Source organism: Tetrao urogallus (genome assembly GCF_951394365.1).
Source record: "Tetrao urogallus genome assembly, chromosome: 18".
In the NCBI taxonomy this organism is placed as follows: domain Eukaryota; kingdom Metazoa; phylum Chordata; class Aves; order Galliformes; family Phasianidae; genus Tetrao; species Tetrao urogallus.
In genome coordinates, this window is record NC_136831.1 from 2134337 (window position 1) to 2147858 (window position 13522).

Consider the following 13522-nt stretch of genomic DNA (forward strand, 5'->3'; position numbering starts at 1 on the left):
CCCAACAGAGAACATCCTGCCTTCCAAAGGGGAAAAGTTTTATGACAGGAGACTCTGCTTTGAGTGAACAGCACGTTTATGCTCCTCTACAAACCAAACATACACTCCCTGAACTCCTCAACACACAACAGAAACTCCAAAGAGCCTTCACTGTGAGGATGTGAAGCATATTGTGGGTCAGAACACGACACAGAATGCTTCAACCCACAGACTATTGTTACAGATCCACATTGCTACACAGGATATCTTCCTGAAATATTCTGTGATATATTCACTGTCATTTATTTCCTGGTGATTCTGATACCATGTCTTATCCATCAGCTTCTAATGAGATCAATCGTAACGATTTTTACAACCGAGTGTTTCAAGACCTGAATTTACCTCTTTCAACAGTTCCTTCCAGCATCTCAGTGGCAGTCACACACTGAGAACACACACTGTAAATTCTGGCCACAGACAACAGTCTGAATATAGAGAAAAAGTTAATGCAAAACAGAGACCAACCTCAAAGCCTGAAGCACTTTTCAGGGAATCTCTCCTATTTCCTTCTCAAACAGTCATATTGCTACCTGTGAAACACAGGCCTGAAAACTGAAGATCCTTTACAACAACTGCAGAATCTACAGCAGCTACTGAACAACTCATTTGTTAATGGGTTGTATTGTAGTCTTTGCAAATCCTTTCTCTCTGCTTTTTAATGTCATCGTTTCACTCGATCGCTACCTACAGGCTATAGCAATGCAGGCCATAGAATCATCCGACATCCTAAACTACCTAAGAGTCATTAATTTTCATGCAAAGAAAAAACAGAAAAACACCAAAACCCACAAAAACAAAAAAAAGCAACCAACCCAGAATCTTTGACACTGCTTAGACTAAGACAAATAAGTAAATATTTATGAATTCAACATATGTTTTATAGCTACAAAGATGAGATGCTGCAGGGAATGATTATCTGTATGTCAGTATCCAGGCAAACTACATGAAGGTACCAGGCCTTATGGTTTCATTTGGCAGAGAGAGAGAACAGTGCCACTGGAAAATAACCAAAAGGCAGGGTGCACAGCTTCAGTAAACTGGGCTTTGAATTTATAGATCAAGTTAAGGTTTTCCCCAACAGTCAAGAAGAGCACGAACCCTCCATCACAGTGGAGCAGCACACCGATCTTAGTAGCCCTTGTACTGGGTAAGCACTTTTCAACATCATTATGCCAGGCTGAAATTTTGGAATTAAACCACTCGATACACCAAGAACTGCTGTTCCTACCCAGGCGGCTGTCTGGGCCCTGCCGCTTCATGCTGCCATAGCAGATGCCAATGCCACAGAAGTTGTTCTGCTGCAGTTCCACTTCCCAGTAGTGGATGCCTCTCTTGAAGCACTGGAACCCCAGCACCTGGGGACAGTCGGTGAAACGCTGAGGGTGGTGGTTGTAATTCAGTAGGATGTCTGAAACGGACATCTTGGTGTATCGCTCTGACAGAGCCACTCTGTTGTGGGCTGTGTTGAAATCCAGTGAGACATTAGCAGCATCTGCAAAGACATGAATCAACAGGAGGTAATAAAGATCAACGCACTTTTGTTTATTCACTCCCGTGTATGCAGCAGATTTTGACATCTCTATCTCTGCTCAGCATTCCTCCACAGCGCAGGCAGTTCTGGCTGCAGTGGTAGCTGCTGGGCTGACCTGCAGTTCTGTGTCACTGAGCAGGCAGGCAGCAGTGGGTAAGCGTCCTTCCTTCCTACAGCCCCAGGGTTTCCCTCACCACCCAAACATATGCCAGCAGCAGAGGGAGACTGCTGATCGGGCAGTGAAAGGATATCACCGCCTCTGTGGGCTCACACACGGCCTGCATTTAATTCCAAAGAAAAGTACAGTGGGTTTCATTGCATTTCTAGACTCCCCCTAATGCAGTCATCTGGGAAAAATCAAAAGATGTTACTGATAAAACTTCATTTACTCTCTGACAAATACCAGGATGCTGAAGATTAATTTGATTCGTCTGGCAAAAGAATCACTTAAAATAAGTTAAGCTTCCCACCTCCTAATGCTTCAAAACTTGTAACAACTATTTTATAACCTACCAAAGGCCACCTACTTAACGAAACCCTTCATAAGTCTTTTTGTCAGGTGACCACAAAAGTCACATGGCACAGAGAGTTCATCTTTAAATAGTGCAATGTTTTCTGTCTTACACTGCAAAAGCTCCACTCTGGTTTTTTTCAGGAAGCTGCTGATAAGTTCTTTCACTTTAGCAGCAGTTGCAGCATTTGTTGCTCCCACGCTTGGTGCTGTGTTGACAGAAGAGAATTTGGTCAGTTGGGAAGAAACTCCACATGCATAACAGAAGCAGAGAGGTTCAGGTTGGAGTAGATCTCCAGAGTTATCTGGCCTAGCTGTGTGCTGCAAGGAGGGCTCATTTCAGTATCAGCTCAGGCTGCTCACTGTCTTGTCAAGCTTTACACACTATATATATATACACACAATATATATACACACAATATACCGCCATTAGCAATCATCTGCTTATCACTTTACGAGCAGTCAGTGAAAATCAGAGTCTGAACTTCCCGAATTTAACGGGATTCTTTTTGTCCTCTGGAAAAAAAAAAAAAAAGTTAAGTTTACTCTCTGCCAACTGTAATGCCATCATCATGGCTCTTCTGGAACTGCAGCAGTAGATAAAGCTGACAGTGCAGCACATTGAGGCCACCCATACTGCAATGCTACACAAGAAACACAACCTACTATTTGCCTCCCATTTCAGAGGGTCATCAACCCAGAACTGTAGGCTGGAACACATCGGGGGAAGTGGCAGCCTTAGAGCGGAAGCAATCTGCCCATCAAAATGTTGGAGGCTGCCTCTAATCACTACTTACGGGTATCTGTCTCCTCCAGCAGAGTGATTTTCATTTGTTGAGAGGTTTTCTCTTTGTGGGTACGCGCTTTGAGGAGGAAAAAAACAGAACATGATTAGCTCATAAGCAGAATTCGTTTCATTTAAGTAGATGGAAGAAGCAACCCAGATGTTTAGTACAAGTAAAAGAAGAAATATTCCAAAGCATTGCAAGGCAGAAGAGCAGTGGGTACTGCAGGAACCAGAGGTTGGAGGCTTGGCTTCACTTTGCCATCCAAACTGACTACTACAAGCACACATGCATGCTGAAGCTGATGGCACTGAATCTGTGCAGATTGCAGCTCACACAGTATCCATCACTAAACAGCACAAAACATCCTGCCCTTCCCAGGCCCAGTGCTCATTATACATAACTGCTGCATCACCACCAGAGCAGAAAGCTCTGGGGTACGTGCTTGAAGTCTTCTTTAATGGTAAAGCCATGGTTAGGACAGGATGATGTTCTTCAATACTTACAGTCTGCAGCAAGCTTTTTTTTAAAAACAGGTTTGTTTGGAGAAGGCATTGAAGGTGGCTTCATTTTCCCAGGAGGTGGTTTTGCTGCAAGGGCAATATTTCACATTACGGTCTGTATTGCCAAGAAGAGTAATGCATGAACAACCTTCTTTTTCAGGTGTGTGATCAGAACTTAAGTGACACTTGGCAGAAGTGGAACTGCACAGAAGTTACCCATGCTCCAATCCAGGAGAGACTCCTGCTTAACTCGGTAAGTGGGGCTTTATTCTATAAAATGACACCATTAGTACCTTTACAATTGTTTAACCATACTCCTATCACTCCTAAGGCATTTTATGTTTCCCTCTTAAATCTATATCCTGACTGCATCCAACCCTACTACATAATAAAAATGTAAATTACTTTAAAAAAAAATGAAGGACAGGCTGTGCCAGAGGGGCACAGTATCACAATACTCATAACTTATCCAAGTACAGATAAAAGTAAGAGTCACCAGCACATTCTGTTCCCATATAGTTCAGCCCAGACTACACGTCTTTGTTTGGAAGTTGGAAGACACAAAGTATATTGATGGGCTCTATTTGCTGCACTAGTTTTTATATTTGGATTGGAGGGGGAATCTCTCATTTGAACTCAAAGCCAAGGCACAAAATGCCAGTTCCCACAGTGATACAATACCATCCGTTCTTTTATCCACAGGCACATTCACTGCAAGTTTGACAACGTCTTTAAGGTTAATGGCAGACTGATAAGCAACATGTATCATGTTGTGGTCCATTTCAATCACTGGGACAAAAGCCTCTTTTACTGATGTTCGTTGCAGTGCTGCTGCTCTCTGAAATGAGAAACGGAAAATCTCATGCAGAGCAATTTATGTGAGAAATACAACCAGGTTACTTTAAATGGGTTGGGTTTTGTCCATTTATCTCAAATGCAAAAGAGCACAGGTGACAATCAGACAAAGCCTTGGCAAAATTTCAGCAGCAACTCAGCAGCCCATAAGCATTACTTCCTTATTACTTATAGCTGAAGCAATAAGAAAGTTCTGCCTCACAGCACGGAGATGTAACACCTCACAGAGGGGAGCTCTCCCTCAGAGGCCTTTCTGCACACAGTACAAATAGTGGCTGAACTGGGGAGAGGTGGAATCGCAGACAGCAGTTTGTTCCAGCGTTCCTTCACTCGTGTTTGTGTACTTATCAGTACATCTTGTTATACAAGGTTCTTGCACATGACTGCATTATCATTCGACTAAAGGATCTGGAAAGCAGGACTACCAGGGCAGTTTTTTGTGATTCTGCTTCTAAAAACCTAAAGAATTAGATTTGTATTTAAAGGACACATTACCTTTAAAAAGAGAATATCATCACCTTCGGTCAGTGCCATCTCAATCTGGTCTCTCAGAGACTGAATTTCATTCTTCTTGCTTCCCAGAATTTTATATATGTAATCAAGCTTACTGCAAACTCTTTTTTCTTCTTCCATAACTACTTTCAGGGTCTGGTTTTCTTTTTCTTCTATTAAAGCTTTAATTTCCAAAAACTCAGCTCTCAGCAAATCTCGCTTTCTGGCAGCTGTTTCCTGGAGCAGACACAAACAGGCAGAAACTGGTTTCAAACCAACAGTTAGGGGAAAAGTACTGCTACTACTGCAAGAAAAAAAATGTATTTGGGGAGCATGTAAACTCCAATTACTCACTATGTATTCTATGTAGTTTGGAAAGAAAAGTCATTTACTCCTAAGTAGAAATTAAGACAGTTCTGTGTGTCTGTTCTGCGGGGCTGGAGCAGCCAGGCCATCTCACAGTTAGAACAGTTGCTGCTCACTAATGCTTTAGCTTGGGCTGCACAGATGCACACTTTCTGGTGCAGTGGCAATGGATGGGTTCATCCCAGTTACCGCTCAGGTAACTCCTGTGTGGGTGAGAACCACCCCTGTCACGAGTTGCGTTTGCTGCCATCTGCCATGGAGCTGCCTGGCTCTGCCAAAATGGCTCTTTTCTGTCCTCAGTGAGGTTTTTTCCTGACAAGGCAATCTCAGTACAACTACTGCCACAGGAGTACAAACAGCATTCAGGAGCCAACACACGCCAAGCGTAAGTGTTGTCACTTACAGCAGCTTGACTTTGGATTGTTTTCACAGAGTTCATTGCTTGCACAGATCTTTCACTCTGGCTGTGCAGCTCTGCCAGCTTCTTCTTCAGTGCTGACTGCAAGAGAGGAGATGAGAGAGCAGTTTAGAAAAGGTGTTGCTGTGCTGTCGGTCAGGTCATGGTTACTGAAGTAAGAATGACAGCTGAGAGCTCTAGATAACCACTGTAAGCATTCAGTACTACTCATTTAAAACCCTTAAGCCTGCTCCTTATGCTCTCCTGCATGCATGCAGTTTGTGGGGCCAGCAGCCCCACCTTTTCTAAAAGATGGGCGTCCTTGAGTCATTCTCCTGATAAGGGAGAATGCTCTCATCAGCAGAGCAGCTCCCAGCACTGAAAATAAACTTTGCTTTAGCTTTTACCCTGGACTTTGGGCACTGGGTAAATACTGCTGCTCACCTCTCATTTTAACAGAGCATTTTATTTCTCAGATGTGATTGGATCACTTCTGAGTGCTGTGAGATGCACTGGCCAGCTTTCCTTCCCCACTGCCCCACGGATAACAGCTCCTGGCTCATTTTGCTCATGCTACAGATCTCCCTAAGCTACTTTTATGATTCTTTGCTTTGTTAGAACACACCCTGTGCAGTGTCTGCCTGCAGTCTCTCAGGCCACACAGGAGACCCCGTGCAGAGGGCTGGGCGCTGTGCCGCAGGCCAAGTATTGCTGGGGCCTCTAAGGCACAGAGCAGGGATTGTCCTCAGCACTGCTTTGTGCTCAGCCATAGCACTGCCCTGTCTTGGGGGCAGGAGCACAGCCTTAGAGAGAAGGAACACACGCGCAATGGAGGCACACTCAGGCAAGTGTGGAAGGGCAGACAGTTATCTGCCAAACCACATACAGGACTGCAGCCTATGTGTGGCTGCTGGCACTCTGCCACCCGTGGCCCCCGCACACAACGGGCAGTTCTGCCATCACCCGGGGAGCGTCTGCAGACAGTTCTGCTCCTTGTCACCCCGTTCTCACCTCGGCTTTGTCTTTGGCCTGCTGCAGCGGGCTGGTGTGGCACAGCTTGTGGCTCAGCAGGCAGAGCGAGCAGATGCAGTAGCTGTGCTGGCTGCAGAAGAACTCAAAGAGCTTGTTGTGCTGCGGGCACTTCCTCTGCTGCAGGTCCCGCACGGGTGGGCACAGCTGATGGTCGCGGAAGGCCGGGCTGTCGTGGTGCGGCCGCAGGTGCTCGGGGCAGAAGGAGGCCATGCAGGTGAGGCAGGTCTGCGTGGCGGCCGCCTGCAGACAGCTGTCGCAGTAGATGGGGGCTGCCGCCTCCCGCTCTTCCTCCTCACACTCATCGTCGTCCTTCTTGTCCTCGGCCCCGCAGCCCTGCAGCTGCTCTACCACCCGGCACAGCACCGTGTTCTTGCGGAGCTGCGGGCGGCCCGGGAAGGTGGCGCGGCACTGCGGGCAGCTGAAGTCCTGCACCTGGTCGGCCCAAGTGAGCTCCAGGCAGGAGGCGCAGAAGTTGTGCCCGCAGGGCACCGTCACGGGGACGCTGAACATGCAGAGGCAGATGGAGCACGTCAGCTCCTCTTCCAGCGCCAGCAGGTTCGGCTCCGACTGAGCTTTGGTCAACGCCGCCATCCTCCCGCTGCTGCCGCCCGGTCCCGAAGAAACGAAACTCGGGTTGCTGCTTTCCCGAGTATTACGTGGCGTTTCCCCGCCCCGAGGGCGGCGCGGCGGGTGCGGCCCGGGCTGCGCCCAGCGGGAGCGGCGGCCGGGACGGGGCGGGCCGGGCGAGGGCAGCGCCGGGGCAGCGATGTCAGGGGAGGTGCGATCCGCGCCGGGACGGAACGAGGCCGCCCCGAGCCGCGTCCCGCCGGGGGATCGCGAGTGCGGGCGGCGGCTGCGGCGTCACCGCGGGCTGTGCCGGATCGGCTGCTCGTAAAGGTGCAATCGGGAGCTGCTCCGACCGCCCCGAGCGGGATGCAGCCCGGCGGGCGCTGGTGCGGGCGGTGCCGGCGAAGTAACTGTTTGTTACTGACACCGCTGAGTGCGGGCAGAAACCACCCGAGGTGTTTCCTCTTGTTTCGTTTTTTTGGGGGGCTTTGCTTTTTCCTCAAGCCCACAAAGTGAGTCAGGAGCAAAGCACGGGTTCGCGGCTGAGCAGGGAGCTCAAAGGGCAGCGGCCGCAGCCCTGGCCGCCCGCTGTGCTCGGGAGAAGCGGGGCGGGCCGCAGCAGGGCGCGGGGCTGTCCGGCACCGCAGAGCTTTCCTCGGAACGGACGGGTGCTGAACCGCGCCGCGCGGCTGCTCGCACATTGGTTGCAGCCGGTGCGGTTTTCTTGTTTTGTTCCGAGCAAAGGCAGCACAGACACTTCAGCACTGGAAGGGCAGAAGGGTTCGGCTCCGAAGGTTTTCAGAGCCCGCTGACAACATGCTGGGACACCATTTTGTCTGGGATTCATTTGTATCGCACTGGTTCTAGGCACAGTTCTGTCACCAACACCGTTTATCTTCCTCTCTAAATTACGGAAGCTTAAAATCCTTAAGCTTTTCTTGATGTTTTCAGGTGAACTCTGTACAGAACCGTAAGGTCTAGGCATTTGTGTCACGCTCTGCAGTAAAGGAAGACTCATGAATGTCAATGTATATTGTTTTCAATGGTGGTTTTTAATTATCCTTACAGCAAGCTCTGTATAGCAGATACACTGCTCTAGACAAAACAGGACATAGCAGCAGAGCTACCAACACAGCACAAAGTCCTATTTTATATTTTCTATCAAACCATTCCAGTTTTGCAGCTCGCAGAAGTAGAATATAAAAACTAAGATTCTATTAAAAAAAAAAAAAAAAAAAAAAATCGAATCTATATTAAATCTATACTAAACAAAGCATTCTCGTATCAACACAAAACCATACCTTAAGAAAACAGTGTTCATTTTAAAACCATTTACAAAAAATAACCACCAGTGCACCTGCTGCCCTCAGAACTGGAAGGCAGCTTCTCATGAAACAAGTCCACACAAGTATTTACACGTGTTCACATCTCAGACTGCTCCGTTTTCAATGCCTGATCCGTTAACTGGAGGCTCAACAATTAATCTGGGCTCAATCAGCGAATCCCAACTTTCAGTTATCTGGAAGCAAAATACAGACAATGTTAGCACGTACAAGGAGTACAGACAGGTGCAATTTCTTCTGCACCACACTTCGGATGTGAACAGCAGCACTACAGAACAGAGGTCACAGATCATTCCTCCAATTCAGTGATCTTCTTCATCAGCCTTGACCTGCTGATGTGCAGGTAGGAAAAGCAGAACCTCGTGGATAACTGAGCCAAGAAGTTACACACACTGGTGACCTTCTAAATCTAATTGAAATCATACACAAGAATTTATTATCTCACGATAATTCACGTTCTTGTTAGAAAGGATTTTTTTTTTCTTTCATTTACTTTAATGAAATGCACCACTATAAAAGGACAGAAATGAACAGTGTTGTAAAGCAGGGCAATGTGCCAGCAAAACCACGGGGCCGCCTTCAGAAGAAGGCAGCACGTACCTTTGTGTCCTGAGGAACGGCGTACTCGATCAGCTCAGCCCCATCTGCAGACTGATAAACCAGATCAAACTTCCCTGGCTCTTTAGCAACTTTTTAAAACAAAGCAAAAAAACAACGGAGTTAACTATAAACAAAAAGCAAAAGGTTTACATTTTTACCATAGTTATAAAGTGAGGCACAGTTGGATGCATGGTTTTTTTATTTTGTTTGTTTGGTAGGATGTGGTTTTTTGTTTAAAGTATTACTCCAAGCAGTTCCAATAATTGAGGCTCCATTCCTTCGGGCGATCACCGCATTTGTAGGAGTGTCACTCTGTACTTATCCTTTATCACAGCACTGTAACAGCACCTCACCTTACCAGCCTGTGTGGGATGAGCTCTCAGCATCTTTTGAATTGCAAGCATATCAGCAATGTTTAGAACTCTAACAAAATCTGACAAGAATTGAATTCTACACACCAAAAGTAAGGTGGCTATCTAATAAAACCGTGTGCCTGAGAACGTTCATCCAAATGTGCTGCCTAAATTTGAGAAAATGCTCTGGTGACTCATTCCCACCAGTATAAAGGTCAGGTGCCACACACAGCCTCGCTGCCAGGTCACTGCATGGGCTCCTTCCACACCCAATGGAAGACTTTTTAAGGAAAGAATGGGGACAGAAGGAGGTTAAGAAAGAAGCTGAGGAGATTATATATGGTCCCAAGTGCCTCACACAGGCTGCTCCCCAGTGATGCACAAAGCAACAAGCATTCAGTGTCCCAGGGTACGTACTTTGGCTTGCTGATGAGGAAAGGATCTCAAGCTCGATCTGTTTTTTATCAGCATTCCAACTGATTATTCTCCCCTCCTTCACAAGGGAACAAGAAAAGAATCAGATAGGATATACTTCAGCACTGGATAACTATTCCACGTTACAACCACTGTGATACTGGATTACAATTACAGGAAGTATGTGTTTGTTAATTTTTTCTCTCTCTATATATATGTATACAAAATCTGCAAGCTATTACAATCGAGCATTCTGCAGTTTCTGGCATAGATAAACTCATGATCCTGTCACTGACCTGGCAGTAGTTTAAATCATGACCTTTCTAGAAACCAAGTTATTTCAAGTAGGTGCTGAATTACTTACACCAGAACCAGGAATTTGTCTTGACTTTCAAGAGCAATGCACTCAAATACAGCTACAGTTTTCTCCTTGAAGGCCTGCGTTTGTCATCTCTAAAACAGTGATGATCATTAATACTCTAATACTCTTTGTTTTCTTTTTTAAGTAACTGCTACACCTTTCACATTTTCAATTAGTTTCAGGTTTTAGAGTTTTGATTTTACTGCTGCACCAGGAATAGTCTGCAGAGTGACATGAGAGATAGTATTAACCTAAAAATATTGAAGTTCTACCCCACATAATAGTTTTTTCAGTGAATTAAGGAGGGAGAAAAAATAATACCTTATATGATGAAACTTCAGGACTGTAGTTCTCATTTAGCTCCAAGCGCTGTTGAAAGAAACACAAATCAGTGACAGCTTCTCCTGATCCTCTCCCCAGGCACGGCTCCTACAGCAATGGGAAGCACAGGGACCAAGGCACCCAGCTCCCAGTGCCTATCACACTGCCAGGACTCACTGCTCTGAAGGACTCCGGTTCAGGTCAGGCTGTGAAAGGAGATCATGGAGAGGATCCAGTCTCCTCAGCAGCAATTATTTCATTTTTCTTTACTTCTTTCAAAAAAAATCATTTTATTTTGCAGTGAAGTGTAGCTATTTGTATGGCTAATTTTGTAATAATACTGTAGAAACACTACAGAGAGAAATAAGAACATAGGGATGCTAACACCAAACAGTGGTGTTTTCTATTCTGTGGAAAACTGTTAGGTTAGAAAGACAGCAAGAGAGGGGCGAATGCCTTCAGAGCTGCCTACAGAGATTTGGACAGTTGGAAATTCTGAACCACACACTGAAGTTTAAAGCAGATTTTTGACTAATGAACAAGCAAGCGGGATTAAAATAATTCATGGATTCCTAATTCTTGTACTTTCAAGGCAACAGTCCCAGATCCAATTCTAAAATACAAGCTTTTGGTTGGCAGGACTACGTATGGTTCCCTGCACAACTTACAGTGCCCAAATGAAACAACACTGACCTACTGACGTTCAGAACTTCCAAAGATCTTTACCTTAAAGGCAATTCTTTCTCCCACTTGTGGTGGGGCAGCTAGAAGTGGTAGAACGCTGTAGTCTCTCTTGGGAATATCCACAGCATTCTGCAAAACAAACAGCTGCTGATAAATCCACCGTCTGCAAATCACTAAGAATAATACAGCCTGGCCACACGTGTGCTAGGTTATAAACAACTCCACAGAGATTTCTGAGTTTCCCAGGGCCCTCAGCATGACCAAGTGTATGAATCTCACCTGGGGGGGAAGAGTTTTTAAAGGTATAGGCTAAAGAATTCAGAGCAGTGCTCAGTGAGGGGAGGTCGTGCCTTGGGGTGGGGGTGTGCTTTGGTATTATAACGAGTGCATAATGAGCAAAGTTCACCTGAAGGACGGCATTTTGTCTAAGAATGACAGACTGGCAGCCCAGGGTAGCACATCTACAGCTTAGTACCACCAAGTTCCCATGCCAGCATTGCAATTAAAGTCAGTAACATCAGTTCTCCAGATGTTGCCCAGGGAGCTGCTGTGGAACAGAACCTGGCTGTAGTCTCTGCTCCACCCACAGTGCCATCTGCTGGCACATCAGCTGCACTCTGCTCTGCACCCCTGTGAACAATGCTGTGCCTTCATTTCCAAGTAGCCCATAGCAGTTATCCCACCAGTACAATCACTTAAGTATTGTTTCCTAAATGCTTCTGCAGGATATATACTGCGAACATCAGATTTACTGTTCAGATCTACCAGCCTTTACCCTACTTACATTTTTCAGCTTTTCTGAATTACTTCCATGCTGTACTTTATTTGTACAGTTAAAGCTGTGAGAGAGCTGGTCAATGACTGCGTAAGTCACTCACCTGGACAGGAACAGAAGTGTTTGTCACAGCTTCGTGTAACTGCCTCTGTTTCTGGCCTTCACTGCTGTAGCTATAGAAGAAGCCAGGGCTTTCTCCTCTGCCCCGGCCCCTCACCATCCCCCGGAACCCCCGGCCCCTCGGTCCTCTCCAGAAGTTCCCCTCTCCTGCTGCACGCCCTCTCCCACGCCCCGGCCCGGCAGCTGGCCCTTGGATTCCCGCTGGTGACTGTTTGGAACCATTTGTTGCTATGGAATTACTCAGTCCAGCATTGGCTGCAGGTTTTTTAATGACGAGTGTTTCCGAATCGGAACTGTCCGACTCGGAGGAGGAGCTCCTGGCTTTGGGAGCACCAGTGGGCCCAGTCTGTGCTGCTGCTGCACTGTTGGGCAGCGCCTGCTTTGCAGTACTGCCTTGTGCTGCTGCTCTTTCATCCTCGGAGCTTGAGTCAGAATCTGAACTGGAGGACTGCGATTTCTTAGCGTTTTTACTAACTGCAGTCTTACTGCAATGTTCAGCATTAGACATTTGATTACGAGCAACAGCAGTCATTGCAGTTTGTGCCTTGTGTCTGGGAAGCGCTGTTGCTGCAGGTCTGTGGGAAGATTTACTGTGCTTTACATTTGATTCACTGCTGTCACTGTCGGACGACGCGCTGGAGGACTCCGATGTTCCCACCCTCTGCTTCCGGACCTCTGGTATCAGATTTTTGGAGGTGCTCTTAGCAGCCATCAGAGTAGCACTGCCATCTGCCCGCCCATGGGCCACCTTTGCTGCCCGCTGCCCGTCCTTCTCTCTGGCTGCCGGCCGCTCCTCCCTCTGTGCCTTCTGGAGCTTTGGGGGTCTGTCAGCACTGCCCTTCTTCCCTTCAGAAGATCTGGGAACCATCCCACTGTTTTCTTCCCTTCTCTTTCTCTTTTTGGATTTTTTCCGAGTGTCAGAAACATCTCCAGTGGTGTCCTCCCTACCAGAGGAACACTCCGGGTTACGTTTACTCTTTTTCTTTTCCTTTTGATGTTTTTCTTCTCCGCTTCTGGACATCCCTTGCGCCTTCTGCCTTCGTTTGTACCTTTTTCTATCATCTTTCGGTGCGCAGAGGTCATCGTCCGCCTCTTCACACCCCTCTGCCGCGATTTCCTCCAGCGTAACTCTGCACAGACCCAAACAAACGGCGCTCAGCATCGCCCCCATCTCCTTCCCCCCCCTCCCCCCCCTCCCATCCCGCCCGTACCGCCGTACCGCAGCGCGTCGTTGTCCCGCACGAGGCGGGCGCTCTCGGTGGGCGGCAGCAGCGCTCCGTCCAAGAAGAGGCTGAGGCGGGCCCGGCGGCTGAAGCCGAAGCGGTGGCGGATGATGCTAAGCAGGTCGGTGACCAGGCGCGCCTGGCCGGGCTCCAGCAGCAGCCAGCACAGCGCGCAGCCCGGGCTGCCCGGCGGCGGGAAATCGAACTGCAGCCGCAGCCGCACCGGAGCGCCGCCGGCAGCCGCCATCTT

The 13522-nt window shown here is 47.4% G+C and overlaps 2 protein-coding genes across 2 annotated transcripts; both read right to left on the reverse strand.

Annotated features, from left to right (window-relative positions):
• Positions 1-998: 998 nt before the first annotated feature.
• Positions 999-7102, reverse strand: TRIM25 (tripartite motif containing 25; the record flags this gene model as incomplete). The annotated part of the gene is made up of 8 exons (XM_079544252.1): positions 999-1531; positions 2195-2329; positions 2879-2944; positions 3373-3456; positions 4051-4207; positions 4720-4953; positions 5486-5581; positions 6491-7102. 8 exons carry the CDS (start codon positions 7100-7102, stop codon positions 999-1001), a joined length of 1917 nt encoding a protein of 638 aa, XP_079400378.1.
• A 1405-nt stretch (positions 7103-8507) lies between these two features.
• Positions 8508-13519, reverse strand: COIL (coilin; the record flags this gene model as incomplete). Its single annotated transcript, XM_079544231.1, has 7 exons — positions 8508-8597; positions 9022-9110; positions 9792-9867; positions 10471-10518; positions 11197-11283; positions 12033-13179; positions 13269-13519. 7 exons carry the CDS (start codon positions 13517-13519, stop codon positions 8508-8510), a joined length of 1788 nt encoding a protein of 595 aa, XP_079400357.1.
• Between the last annotated feature and the right edge of the window lie 3 nt (positions 13520-13522).